Source organism: Mesoplodon mirus (assembly GCF_964341445.2).
Source record: "Mesoplodon mirus genome assembly, chromosome: 8".
Lineage (NCBI taxonomy): Eukaryota > Metazoa > Chordata > Mammalia > Artiodactyla > Ziphiidae > Mesoplodon > Mesoplodon mirus.
In genome coordinates this window covers 22909808-22924637 of record NC_138984.1, presented here as the reverse complement: position 1 = coordinate 22924637, position 14830 = coordinate 22909808, and the positions used below count along the sequence as shown (strand labels likewise).

Sequence of the window (14830 nt, the reverse complement as noted above, 5' to 3'; positions counted from 1 at the left end):
CACCTCCCTTAGCTTCACCAGATGGGCTCTAGCAGGACTGGGTAATATAATAGTCGTAAAAGCCACATCTCCTCCAAACACTACATCCCTTTTCATGTAACCCTCTCATTTGTAGGGCCAGAGGATTCTTACAGTGGAGCCCCCTTCAAAATATGTAACCTGTCTTCTACTCAGCAAAATAAAGAAATCTGCAAAAATGTAGAAGCAGTGCCACTCTTCTATTTTTTCTTTAGTTTGCAAAATAGTTATTTCTCCTTAAAAAGTGTTATTTATGTTATTAGGTAATGGGTTTTTTATCGTTATTTTTAAATGAATTAGTATTTTTTTAATGTCTCAGTTTTATATGGGAAATACACACAAGTAAACAAAATCTCTTTGGGGTCATCAATTTTCAAGAGTGTAAAGTGGTCTGAGACCAAAAAGTTTGGGTCCCCCTGCCACATGACTTAAAGACTTCTTTTTTTTTTTTTTTTTTTTTTTTTTAAGACTTACGTCTTAAAGAGAGTTCATGGACTACTTTTATTCGGGATTGGCATGTAAGTATTCTGAAGCTAGCAGAACATGTCAACAAGATAAAAATCTGTGTTCCCTCCAACCTCCCCTTGACTCCAATGCTTCAGTTGCACTGCGACATATCAAAATCATCTTTTAAAACTGCATGGCAGGAGTTCCCTGGTGGCCTAGTGGTTAGGATCATGGGCTTTCACTGCCATGGCCCAGGTTCAATCCCTGGTTGGGGAACTGAGATCCCGCAAGCCGCACAGCACAGCCCCCACCCCACCCCACCCCCAAAAAAGAATAAAAACAAAACTTCATGGCATTTACAGCACTGCTCAGCAGCTTCACATAACTCCAAATCTGCAGAGAATACAAACAGCTACCCTAATTCTTGGCATCATATAATGAAAATGAACCAAACTACACTGAACCAGTTCTTTCCTCTGTTCATATACAGAAGACCATTTTCTCTTTTAAGATGTTCTCATGCCTCCCTTAATCTTTCATTGGCCATTTTAAGTCACAGACCCCTTTAGAATCCAATTAAATGTACGGAACACACACAAGCTTTACATACAATTTCATTACATACAATTTCAAGTTTGTTATGCTCCAGATTTGTCACTAATCTATTATATACAGTGAGTACAACCCCTGAAACAAATCTGCTTGCTCCAGAGTGGAGACAGCGAGTGGCCAAAATTTTATACAGGAATAATGGGAGGCCTCTTGGAGGAGGTAATATCTGAGCTGAAATGGAACTGATGAAAAGCTAGCCTCACAAAAATCTGGCAGAAGTACACTCTAGATGGAAGAAATAGTAAGCGCAAAAGTCCTGGGGCAGGAGTGAGTTTGATGTGTCTAATACACTAAAAGGAGAAGGTGGCTGAACAGTGTGAGCCAGAGGGATGTGCGGTCCGAGAGGCAGGCAAGGACTGGGCCCTGCACAGGGTCTCGTGGGCCTCAGTGCAGAGTTTGGATTTCGTTCTAATTGTAATAGGAAGTCACTGAAGGACTTTAAGAGCCGTAATGATAAGAACGTGATTTACATTTTCAAAAGATCTCTTGTGAGATCACTCACAAGAACATAGAAAATGGGGAAGCAAACCAGCTATGAACTTTTGACAAAAGTCTGAGGAGAAATAATATGATGGTGGCTTGGACCAAAGTATAAACAGTAGTAAATATAGAGAAAAGTAGGAAAGTTCAAGATGTAGGGCACATTTTGAGGTGAAACTGACAAAACTTAATGACGTGGAATAAGGAAGAAAAACAGCAACCAGGTATGACTACTGGTTTTTGCTTTGAGCAACTTTGATACCATTTATTCCAGTGGCACCAGTTACTGCTATGACGATTACCGAGGCAGGAACAGGGTAAAAGGGAGGATGATCAACAGATCTGCTCAGAACATATCAAGTCTGAAATCCCATTTTGTCATCCAGATGGAGACATCAGGTAGGCAATAGATACTGTTTCCTACCCCATCCTCCTGCTGGATATGCCCTGTGTAACAGACCTATGTTTCTAGAAACAGAATTGGGACCCCAAGCATAGGTGCCCTCCACACATCCCCAGCCCACTGAAGCAGATTACTTCCACATGTGCTTAAACTTCATATTGCAGTCTGCACATGCCAGATAATCACAGTCGTAACTTGAAATAATTAAAAGATTTATTCAAAGGAGGATACACTAACCCTGTCTCAGACAATTAAACTATGACATTCACTCCTTTAATTGATTCCTCCTGAATAAGAAACAAGATGAGATGAAAACCTAATATACTAACCTCTCAGCCAGGGCTTTAATGGATATAATTTTATAATAACTGTAATGGCTTAAATTGGTCCACCAAAAGATGCTGAAGTCTTAAACCCGAGGACCTGTGAATGTGATCTTATTTGAAAATAGGGTCTTTGTAAATGATCAAGTTAAGATGAGATCATCAGGGTAAGTACCCTAATCCAATATAATTGGTATTTTATAAAAAGAGGAAATTTGGACACAAAGACAAACATGCACACAAGGGAGACTGCCATGTGAACATGAAGGCTAAGATCAGAGTGATGTATCTATATAAGCCAAGGAAAGAATGCCAGAATCCAAAGATTCTCCACCAGAAGGTAGGAGAGAGGCATGGCACAGATTTTCCCTCATTGCCCTCAGAGGGAACCAACCTACCTGACACCTCGCTGTCACACTTCTAGCCTCCAGAACTGTGGGACAATAATTTCTGTTGCTCTAAGCCACCCAGTTTTTGGTACTTTGTTATGGCAGCCCTAGGAAACTAATCCAGTAACGATAAGAACTAAAGTTTCACAATTTGCAAAGTCTGGATTCAAAACTAACTGGAAAAATAAGAGAGACATATTTGAATTATACAACAGATATTAATTTTTCCCCAAAATGTAGCAAAGCCACTTACTAAGCTTTGTAACTGTCAACAAGTCACTCTCTTTGAGCTTTTAGTTTCTGATTTGTAAATTAAGACAGTTGAAAGGACCAAAATGAGATAATGTACAGTAAGTCACTTTGCAATCTATGAGTTATACAACATAAGGTGATACTAGTATCGACATGACTGCATGACTATTGCCTAGTAAAAAACACAGTTACACTAAATTTGTGTGTATGTGTGTGTATCTGTCATAAACCATAATTACTTACCTACAGAAGATGTGCTCACATCCTCCTAAACACACAGGGTCCCTCAGAATATTAGTGCTGTTTGAAGAAAGAAAAATAATCAAGACTTAGGTCGTTGTTAGATAAACATTTTTTACTCAACATTTCACAAGTCCAAGGCCCAACACTACCATATTTCTTTCTCAAAACAGAAGATATTAAGGATTTATTCATTTGAAAGTTTGTTACTCCCTGATTAAATATTGTCTCATCACACACCTGCTGAATTCAAATAGCAACTACCAAACTCAGTACAACTTGCAACACTTTTTATAATGCATATACTGTGAAATCATAGAAAGAAGTAACTTTGTTCAATATCTCTGAACCTCTTACAGGCAAAACTAACCACTGGCTGCTTCTTTCAACTAATGATTCAAAGTGTAGGCCATAAATCTCAAAATCAGACCCACAAGTAGAATGACTATGTAGTGCATTGTCCTAATGAGAACACTTCTGAGAGTGAAGGGGAGTGATAACTAGATAGAAGAGCAGGACTGCCACAGAAAAACAGGACATCTGGTCACTTTGACCATAAGAATTTATGGTTTCCCATTAAAAAAAAAAAAATTTGGTTTCCGGTTGTTGTCAAGTACCCACCAATTTTTTACAGATGTCTTATCAAAAATGCAGCCATTCTTTCATTTCACAGGAAGTTGTTTGTTTTCTTTAAAGCAACTGCAAATGGGAATCATCAGGTTGGCTGTCTGCAGACAATTAAGTATTCCCAACGTTTCCATCAAAAAACACCTGCTAAGTTTGATAATCCTAAGAAGGTAATGCTACTTAACTAAGAAACACATATCAAGTCATTATAATCAGAGGGCGTAATGAGGCACGAGCAAACAGGAGAAGTAAAGCTTTTAAAGAACAAACATTTTTTGTGCTTGGTTTATTATACTAACCCTAGGACGTGTAGGTATTTACACCATTATTATCCAATTACCTCTGTACACGTACCATATATCAATAAAAATAGTTTTCCACACTTCTTGAAAGATCGAAAGTATCACACTGCACATTTTAATAGAAATGAACATTAAAGTGAAATTGAGCTTTCAGAAAGAGTGCTAAAAACAGAGCACACCCACAATGTTATACTCAAGATGTCGAAAATGGGGCTCCTGACATTATAAAACCCATCACTTTTTAAAAACTCAGAATATCTGATTTTTCTATCACGCTACACAGAACATGGTGATAAAAATATGACTTGTGATGTGCCAGCCAATTCTGTGATTCTGGCAGCTCAGATGACCCTTACCACAATGCTCATGCTGCTCCTATAATTTCTGTTCATTACTTGACCTACCAAACCTAACCCCTGATCTCGAATCAAGTGTGCTGAATTCTACTCCATTACGAGCTCTGCCTCTAAGATCCCAAAAGCGGTGTGATCTCACTCCCTCCTACCATAATATCCCCCTTCTCTTTTATCCCATCACCCTGACCAAACCTCCATCTTCAGGTTGCTTTCCACATGGAAAGACTTCCATTCAGTATTAGCTCCTTGGATTCCCTACCAGCCCAGGCCACAGAGCTAACTTGTTCTGGGCCATCTTCACCACCACCCTAATTCTATTAACCTCTTAGACACTCAAGGATGCCAATCTATTGATACAATGCTAAACAGGCTCCCCAGTCCTCTCCCGTGCCTGCTCTCAGGCTCTGAATAACCATTACAAAAAGACAGGAAGATATACAAACTTGTCTCTATAAACTCATTTGGTAGTTTTCTCACCTTTGTATCTCTACCAAAGTGATGTAGTAGATGTTCTGTGGGTAAACAAACAAATGAATAGCCAGCTATACAAAATAATCCCCAGGCTCTAAATCCCATTAACCTTACTGAAGCCAAGCAGTGTGAGCTTTTCACCACTAGACTCATTCCTACCTCTCCACCCATAATCTTACCCCTCCTCCCTCCAGGCTCAGAGGAAAAGAACTCCTTCAGTCATTCTTCCTTCGTAAAATGTGCTGCTCTATTGTCCTTAGATCCCTTACCTTCTCTGCTTTCTAAGAGTCTATTCTCATCATTACAGTCACCTTTCATCTTCCATCTGTACCTAAACATGCAAAGGTAATCTCTCCTGCAAACTAAAACAAACAAGAAACCCTTTAGACCAGCAGTCCCCAACCTTTTTGGCAACAGGGACTGGTTTCATGGAAGACAATTTTTCCATGGACGGGGGGGCGGGGTGGGCACGGCAGGACAGAATCAGGCAGTAATGCCAGGGATGGGGGGGTTGGTTCAGGTGGTAACGCAGGCAATGGGGAGCGAGGCAGATGAAGACTTGGTCCTGCTGTGCGGCCTGGTTCCTAACAGGCCATGGACCGGGGCTTGGGGACCCCTGCGTTATACCCTGCCCCGCACTCTAGTCTGCCCCAGCTCCTCCCTTTCTTGCAGATGTAAGTTCTGGTAAGTTCTCTGTAGGTGCTCTGTACCAGCTAACTCCATCTCCTTTCCTTCCTAGCTTTAATTCCCACCACTCTGCTCAAACTGCTCACCAAAGCATCTTTGGGTCCTCTTTCTCCCTGACCCTCTGTGAAATAACATCGACCTCACCTTCTTTCCTGAAACCTTCCCTTCTATTGAGTTTTAATTTCCTTATAGCACATTTATGTGCTGATTTCAGCTCATCCTTAGCTGCTTCTTTTCCCATCTCTCCATGTAGGTTTACCTCCCGGATGCAGTGCACAGCCTTCTGGTTTTCTCTGCCAATACCTGACTCAGTGCCTTGATTCTATTTCTAAACTTAAATTTCCATCCTAAGATGACTCTGTACTCCTTGATCTATAGTTCTTATCCTTCACCCTAGCAACAAGATGCTACAGTGCAAGTAGCAATGAATCTAGTACTACAAATAATTGATCAACTGTACTAATTATTCTAATTAGTGACCTAGAAAATACTTTTTATTGCTGTTAATAGATGAGAAAAGACACTGGGAGAATGAATGAAAAGTATGTGCATGCATGTGCTGGGGGGAGGAGCAGAGAGAGGAGTGTTATAGCCAAAGCTGGGAGACGGTAGTGCCAAGTTCAAAAGAATTTTAATGGAAGAGCCCAAAGAATAGATACACTGCACAGAGGGTGGCACGGATCACTGTCAAAGCGAGACTTTCTGAAAATGTCTAGAGCTTAGCTGAGAAGACACTCTGGAATAAAAGAATTCTTATTACAACCAGACAGTATCTATCAAAATTTTAAATGTACCAAACTTTAACTCAACTATCCTACTGCAAGGAATTTATTCTTCAGATAATCTCAGATGCTTGAAAAATTGAAATTTCAAAACACTAAAGATATCTATCTAAACAAAATACCAAAAGCTTCCAGGAACTAAGAAATAATAAAATGTCAGATACATATGTGTGTGTGTGTATAAATACATATATATATATATATATATATTATTTTTAAAGGGTTCAGAATAGCATAAGATATCTCACGGGTGACAAGGAACAAATGTTTAGCCTTCACAGTAATGAATGAAAATTATTCTGTACTTTGAATTCTATATCCAGTCATCTTCCACAGTAGAAAGTTGATCATTGGTAGTAAAAAAAAAAACTCACCTTTCAGAGTAGGAAGTTAGGAAGTTAACAAAAAATGTCTAAAATGGAAAAAAAATCTAGAACTAGCAATAGAAACACATTTCGTAATCTGGAAACTAAAGAATTAAAAGAGAAGAAAGAGGTTGTATCTGGAGTATGGAACTCAAGGGTGATAAGGGATCAGGCAAAATGTTTTCATTATACTCTTTGTCCTATTGACTTTGTCAACTGTGTTCACGTATAATTCTAATAAAAAAATTTTAATGTAAAGGCACATGGACAAGGATATTCACTCCAGAATAAGTCTTGTGTTTATTACAGCACAAGACTGGGAACAATCTAAATTTCTACCAAGGAAATGGTTAAATAAATCATGATACATCTACCTGATGACTGGTATCCTCTCATCTGAGGTACAAACATAGAGAACCTCTTAAAGGATACACAAGAAACTGATCAGAGTGGGTTCCTGAAGAAGATTCAGACTTACCTGTCATTCATTTAACAAATATTTAATAACCGTATACCATGTTATTTTAATTCTTTGGCATATACATGTATTACTTTCAATTTTTAAAAACTTAAAAAGTTCTTCACAGTCTGCTTACTCCAAAGCCAGGCAACCTTTGTTCTCACTGCTCCTCAACAAAAACTGCTCTTATCAGGCCAGTCAGTGTCTGTAACATTTGTCAAACACCTTATGACCAATTCCAAGCCTAGTACTGCTCAGACTGTCCCCAGCCTAGAATATACTTCCTCCTCCCACAAAACTATTCAAGCCGAACACATTTTCCAAATACCATCCAGGATGACACAATAAAAATGACACTAAACAAAGAAGCACAGAATTTCTTGGAATTTAGTTTCCATGCCATCACTTGTGCAGAATCTGTACCCTGCAGCAGACACATACAAAGGACAGAAAGTTGACTGCATTACACTCTTTCCTAAGGGGCTTACAATCTAGCTGGGTAGTTTTATAAGCCAGGTTAACATATGACTTAAGTACAAAATGCTCTAAAGTCCCAGAGATGGCATCAAGCTGGGGCTCTGGAAATCAATGTTGAAAACTAAGTATTTTGTATTTTATCTGTCTGATTCTTTCTTTTCTTTTCTTTTCTTTTTTTTTAAGTCTCCAAATAGATTGTAGCCCTACAGACAAGAGATCTTGACTTTCAATTCTTCAGAGCTCCCCAACACACCATTACCTACCTAGCATGGTGTTACGCGAACAGCAGGATTTCAATAAATCCTTAGTGAACGAACTAAGTGGAAGACTACATACAAAATGCATTTATATTAACAATTCTATTTTATCCTTACCCTATTTTTTGTTTGATATACATATATATTAGAAGGAAAAAATCCAGAAGAATAACAAAAGACATTTGCATGGTAACAGGACTTCTGTACCTTGAAAATTCAGCTACTTTGTTTTTTTCCATCTGCAGTCATACTTCTGTTACTTTATATGTAGTTGATTTGGAAAGACCGGTACAGTCAGAAGATTATAACTTAGGGAAGAACTAAGTAGGGAAAACAAACTTTTTTTTTTTCTTTTTAAAGGTCCTATTGAGAGAAAATTTTCTTTGCAAAGAAGAAAAGGAAAGTAAATTCAGTTGAGTTTACAATACAGAGGCAGACCTATTTCTTAACTGAATGACTCCATGAGATATCAACTGCTATTTAATATTAGGCAAGGTAGCTACTACAGTGCTCTTGCGTTTTAGAAAACTCCCATGCTATTTTTAGGTGTGGACCAACACATTTAACACCAAAATGCAGAGGCTCCCCAAGCCAATTAAACAACTGGCTTTATTTTTCTTGAGGAGAATAAATAAAATTGTTAACAAGTCAGGGATATGGATAATGACATGAAAGCATCTTATTTTGTATAGTTATTTTGTATGCCATATTAAAGTAAATCACGTGGGAAAAATAGTAACTCATGTCTAATTGTTCAGTGTCAATAAATACTGAATAAATCAATGAGTCAAATATCCCCCAAATCAAAGGGGTAATAGAATTCTATCTATTAACGACTATTTATAATAGAACCTACTATTAGGAGACAGATAAGCCACATAGAATATCATGTATACCCAGCTCAAACAGTTTTGGTTATTTTGTCTTCTATATTCCCTTTCCTCCAAAGCAAAACAGTATCTAAGTAATTGCTGATATTCCTGTCCTTAAAGCATCACTTCCTCCACCCGATGTTCAAATATTGAGTTTCCAGGCTCAGACATAGGCATTCACCCTTATACCCTCTTCCCAGCTCACTTCCAGAAGTATGCCTTCAATTGCCACATATACGCAGATAACTTTCAAATTTGTACTCTCAGCCTGAAAACTGTCCTCTGGGCCCCAGACCTGCATAACAGTAACTTCACTTGTAATTCCATCTCCTCTGCTATGGAGGACAGTACTAAAGGGTGCTCAATGTGTCTGGTAAGTCTCCATGGCAGTCCCAAGCCCTATATAACACCAGGCATGTGTAGCCTGTAATGGGACTGTGCATGTCGTGGTTCTAGCTCTAAATCCCAGGGAGAAAGACCTGCACCTTCTACATCTCCCCTGAAACTTTAGTCACTGTTTACTACCAGGAACCTATGGAGGATTCTTGGCAATTCAAATGAATTAACCAGGTCCTCTGGTATTCCCACCTGCAATGTGATCCTAACTTAACCTAAATTTTCATGTCTTAATTTAACAAACACTAAGAAACTATGTGTCCAGCACTGTGACTGCAAATGTGAACCTGTCCTTATGAAATGTGCAGTATAACTGAAGGAGACAGGCGTCAATCAAAGAATCAAAATACCACAAAAGTAAATAAATCCCATAATTTGGAGGGACATATGATACGTGAACACTAATGATTTGTGCCCTTTTCTATGTGTATGTCAAACTTCACTAAAAAGTTTTAAACACTATTTTGCATCCAAAAGACGCTAATAATTCCAGTCTGTGAATTGGAGAGAGCCTGAAAAATCAATTCATCCATTTTCCTCATTTTACATATGAGGACACCAGGGTCCCAGGAAAGTTACACAAATTGCTCTCCTCAGGGAGTAACTACAGTGAAACAATGTTAAGCTTCTAATCCCTAGGATCTGACCTTGTCTTTAACACTGCCCACCTGACTCACTCCCCCTCTATTCTACATACTTTTTAGCATATTTTTATTTGCTATAATCCTCTACCCGGCTCACCTATAAAAATCTCTCCAAGCCCCAATTCAAAAGTCCAGGAATCTTTCCTCCACTGGTCCCACCCAAGTCCTCTTCTCTGCATCCCCTTGGCCTTCATCCTAATTTACCCTGAACTGTGTGTACACTTCATCCCTTATAACTAAGGATAGCGCCTTAAGGGTGGAAAGCCTCACTGCATCACCACTTACACAATTTACAGTGCCTCAGGGATTGTTTCCTAACAATGAAGGGAGTAATCATCCCATCAAAGGATGAATGGCCTATAAGAATGCCTCTCAACATTCCAAACTAATGAATAAAGACAAAGGCTAATGTTGGAGTCAGGAAATCTACCCTTTATTTTACAAGCATTCATATAGCATTTAGAACATAACACACACTGCTCTGAGTACCTTACAAATTAACTCATTTAATTCCCCTAACAAACTTATAAAGTAGAAACTACTACTAACTCATCGGCAGGTCAAGAAAAGGAAGCATACAAAGATGAAATAATTTGTCCAAAATCACTGAGCCAGGATTTGAAGCCAAGGGTCCAAAATCCATTCTCTTAACCACTAAGCTATGCAGCCTCAAAATATAAGAGAAAACAATCTCAAGCACCTTTACTAAAACGACAAGAGATACTTTAGAAAAATAAAATCACCTATCTTAAAAATCACAAGACTGTTTTTTGACTTTTTACTAAAAGTTGATTAAAAAATCACCAGAACAACAAGGTCCTACAGTATAGCACAGAGAATATTCAATATCCTGTAATAAACCATAATGGAAAACAATGTAAGAAAATGTACATATATGTATAACTGAATCACTTTGCTGTACACCAGAAGCTAACAAAACATTGTAAATCAACTACAATTTTAAAAGTCACTAGAGGACTTCCCTGGTGGTGCAGTGGTTAAGAATCCGCCTGCCAATGCAGGGGACACAGGTTTGATCCCTGGTCCAGAAGATTCCACATGCCGCGAAGCAACTAAGCCCGTGTGCCACAACTGCTGAGCCTGCGCGCCTAGAGCCCGTGCTCTGGCAACAAGAGGCCACTGCAATGAGAAGCCCATGCACCACAACGAAGAGTAGCCCCCGCTCACCACAACTAGAGAAAGCCCAGGCGCAGCAAGGAGGACCCAACGCAGCCAAAAATAAATAAATAAATAAAATGAAAAAAATTAAAAATAATAATAATAAATAAATAAAAGTCACCAGAACTCCGAATTAAAATTGTGGTAGATGCTAAACCCCAGCCCCCACCAAAAAACAGATCAAGAGGTATCTAGTTATTTAAATTCCCAAAACAGTGTCATAAGACACCTGGGCTTTTTCACTACAGCTCCCATTTCCTGCTTCCTTTAGGAACCCATTATTCTCATGCTTCCCGTCTCATTTTCCCAAATCTTTAAATAGCTTCTATCTGGTTGTGAGGCTTGGACCTAACACATATGTCACATCTGGCCTCTTGAACAATTTCATCAGCTTCACCTTGGAGTCATACTTATGTTAAAGGTCAAGAAAAGATGCCCTGTAATGTAGGCAATCCACCCTCACTCACAAGTAATGCTTGCTGCAAAACAGATCCAATATGCTACACAGGACAGGTGACAGCTGGGAGCACGAGATGCATGACGGCTGCAAGCTGAATGTGAGGGTAATTGGGGTAATCACTAGCCCACTGGGTAAAACTTTGAAGCTCTGTAAAAAGGACAGACACACTGACACACAATTTCAAATAATATGACACTGTTTTGAATGACGGGGAGCAAAAGCAAGAAGCAGGCCATCCTGAGTTGCTTCTTTGGAGTGATGATGTCAGGCAGCTACTAGGCAAAGCACAGGAGGGAAGAATGGGTTGGTTTTTTCCTATGCTTTGCTCACTACAAGACAATGCCAAACGTGCAGTGACCGGGAGAGGAACGCTAATCATTTCTAAACACTAAACCCCATGTGACATTAAATTTTACACCAAAAAGGATTTTTAACCTTAAGATGTTTTACCTGTTAAAAGTTTTGCAAACTACTGTCTGTGCACCAAATCAAGCCAGTAGCCTGTTTTTGTACAGCCCTTGAGGTAAGAATTTTTTTTGTTGTTTTTAAGGGTTGTAAAAAAAAAACAAGAACAGACACTGTTTGTGACAGCAAAGCCTAAAATATATACTATATGACCCTTAACAGAGAAAGTTTGCAGAGCCCTATGCTAAAATATGCACTAAAAGAAACGGCTGAGATTTAGTTAATCCATCAGTGGTTCGTATATTAATTTTTTTTCTTTTAATCACTGGAGGGAATTCCCTGGCAGGCCAGTGGTTAGAACTCCTCGCATTCACTGCCAAGGGCCCGGATTCAATCCCTGGTTGGGAAACTAAGATCCCACAAGCCGCATGGCGAGCTGCGGACCAAAAAAAAAAAAAAAAAATGTTTTTTCATAAATAAACAAATCACTGGAGTTCAGTATCATTTATAAACCATCCACGACGGGTTGTATTATAAGTCTGGACCTAGTTACTGATGTCTACTTTCAGGCTTTTGGCTCTTACTGTCTGCTCACTTCAGTTAGAAACTGGAAAAATACTGGTAGGGGATAAAAGTGAAACTGGCTTTATTAGATTTCAGGACAACCTATAGGTTATTCCTCTTTTACTTCTCTTTTGTCTCCCCCAAACCATTCAGCAAGCAGACTGTATTTTTGTATTTTCATAAAACACGTGCTGTTAATCACTGATTCTATAACAATCACCACATTCACCACTTTACATGTATAATTTCATTTAGTTTCTTCCCTCCCACAGAATGTTAGCTTCATAAGGGTCGGGGTTTCTGTCTGCTTTGCTTACTAATGAATCTCCAATGCCTAGAGTAGTCTGGCACTTGGTAGGTGTTCAATAATATATATTTTTTATTATTAATGAATCCTCACAGGAGGATGAGCTGAGCACCATCGTCACTCAGATAAGGAAACTGAGGAACAGAGATGTTGAATGACTAGGACCATTCAGCAGTATCAAAGCTGGAACCTGACCCCAGAGGTCTGACTCTACGGTCTAAGTGAGGCATCACGCTGCCGCTCTAGTGCCTTCCATACAGAAATGTGCCGTCTGAATGTCTAACTTTCGTTGACCTATGAAGGTGTGACTACAATTGCTTCTATTATAGCAACCAACAGAGCCAGTTTTAAATTTCTTAGTCTCTGATGGATGACCCTTGTGCTATGCGAAAACACACACAACATCAGAATGTCTTCATTTACAAAAGTGCCACTTTTCTAAGGAGGGTAATGATGTCATTTGTCACAAGGTTTAAAGTGCGAAACTCTGACAGTTACGTCCTTTCCATTTTTAAAGAAAGAGTTGCTATGTTACTTATGCTTTACGTACAACAAAGTTCTGCAAGTTGGACATCGGGGGTGGGGGGGGAATCAAAACAAAGTCCCAAAAAAGAAATAGGGTAGAACAGCTACGAGCAGAGAGAAAACCTGCCAGAGTGATACTGATGCAGAAATACTGAGCTGTGCACACAGCAGGCGCTCAATAAACGCTTTTGGAAGAAATGAAAAGTGAGATAAGCCCTTCTTGGGTTTTATAAACCTTCTTTATTTCTATACTAGGAGGAGCTACAGGAAAAGAAGAAGCAAGGAGTACCAGTCAAGAAAGTGATGTCTTCAGATGGAATGAAAACTTTGAACTTAAAGGATTCCCATGGTGTAACAGCATGAAGGAAAATAAGAAGCAAAAAGTAATAATAAACAGCATCTCTTAAGAGCTGGAACCCCAAGCCGTACAGTCTTTGATCAAACCAAGGAAATGTGATATTGTAAGAGAAACTGGCGGTGTCCATCACCCCGCCATCTTCAATCTACCCCTCAAAAAAGTCCCCAAAACTCTCCTCCCTCTCCAAATAAGGTTGCGACGTATAAAAGGTCAACGGGGCCAGCTCAGCAAATGGTGACAGCTGCTTCAAATTTAGTGGGCCTCTTCAAACCTAACAGCCCTCGGCCTAAGGTTCTGGAATTACCCTGTTCACAAGAATCACGGGCCCGGTGAACAGTGCAGATGCCTCAGCGCTACAGATTCAAACTCTGGAGGCGGGAACAGGGATCCGCATCTTTAGCCACGCCTCTAGACTCTTAAGCCCGCTAAAGTTCGAAAACTACCATCTTAGTTGGGTTTGGTGCAAGAAAGGCTAGAAAGCCGCCCAGAAAGGGTTGAATGGGGCCCCGGAGTGGGGATAAATAACACCAGATCCCTGGGCAGATACTAACTCTGCTCGGCAGCCCAACTGCTGGGGGGAGGTGGGGAGACGGGAATGAACGGAGGAAACCGGAGGTTTGTAAAGACGCCTGCCCCCCGCCGAGGCCCTCCCGCCAGCCCCCTCGAGGGTCGATCTTTACCAACGCGAGCAGCGCAGCAGCTTCTCCAGCCGGTAGAGCGCGGCGCGGCTGTGCGCCCAGGCCCCGCGACCTGCCGGTTCCATGGCGGGCGCAGGATGAGGCTCGTTCCCGGAGCGGACCCTCGGCTGCCGGTTCCCCCGCATCGCCCCGCCCTCGCGGAGAAGGCTCCTGGGAGAGCGGGAGGCAGGGCGAACTCGGGCAACCACCCAGACAGCGCAGGCCTGCGACCTGACCCCCGGCCCCCCGCCCCAGCTTTTCCCACTTCTATGCCTGTGGGACGCCTAAGGGACCAGGAGCGCAGGGTGGGCGGGGCATGGCCAAAACGCGCCAAAAGTCCCGGCGCGCGGGGCGCGGGGCGGGGCCGAGGGGCGGGGCCTCGGCGCGTGGCGCGGCCGCGGTAGGACCCCGCTGTCGGCGGGAAAGGGGGCGGGGCCACAGGCTGCCCTGAGGCTTACAAGGCAAGAACGTAAGTCCTTGCTTTTCCAGAGCGAG

General features: G+C 40.8%; 1 protein-coding gene across 1 annotated transcript in view; it reads right to left on the bottom strand.

Annotated features, from left to right (window-relative positions):
* Positions 1-14625, bottom strand: part of BARD1 (BRCA1 associated RING domain 1) — an 82758-nt gene extending 68133 nt beyond the window's left edge. The window contains exons 1-2 of the mRNA XM_082631272.1: positions 14339-14625; positions 3168-3224 (exon numbers count right to left, since the gene is read on the bottom strand). Coding sequence (XP_082487398.1) covers positions 3168-3224; positions 14339-14481 — 200 coding nt within the window. The 5' untranslated portion in view covers positions 14482-14625. The remainder of the gene's footprint in view (positions 1-3167; positions 3225-14338) is intronic.
* Positions 14626-14830: the final 205 nt, after the last annotated feature.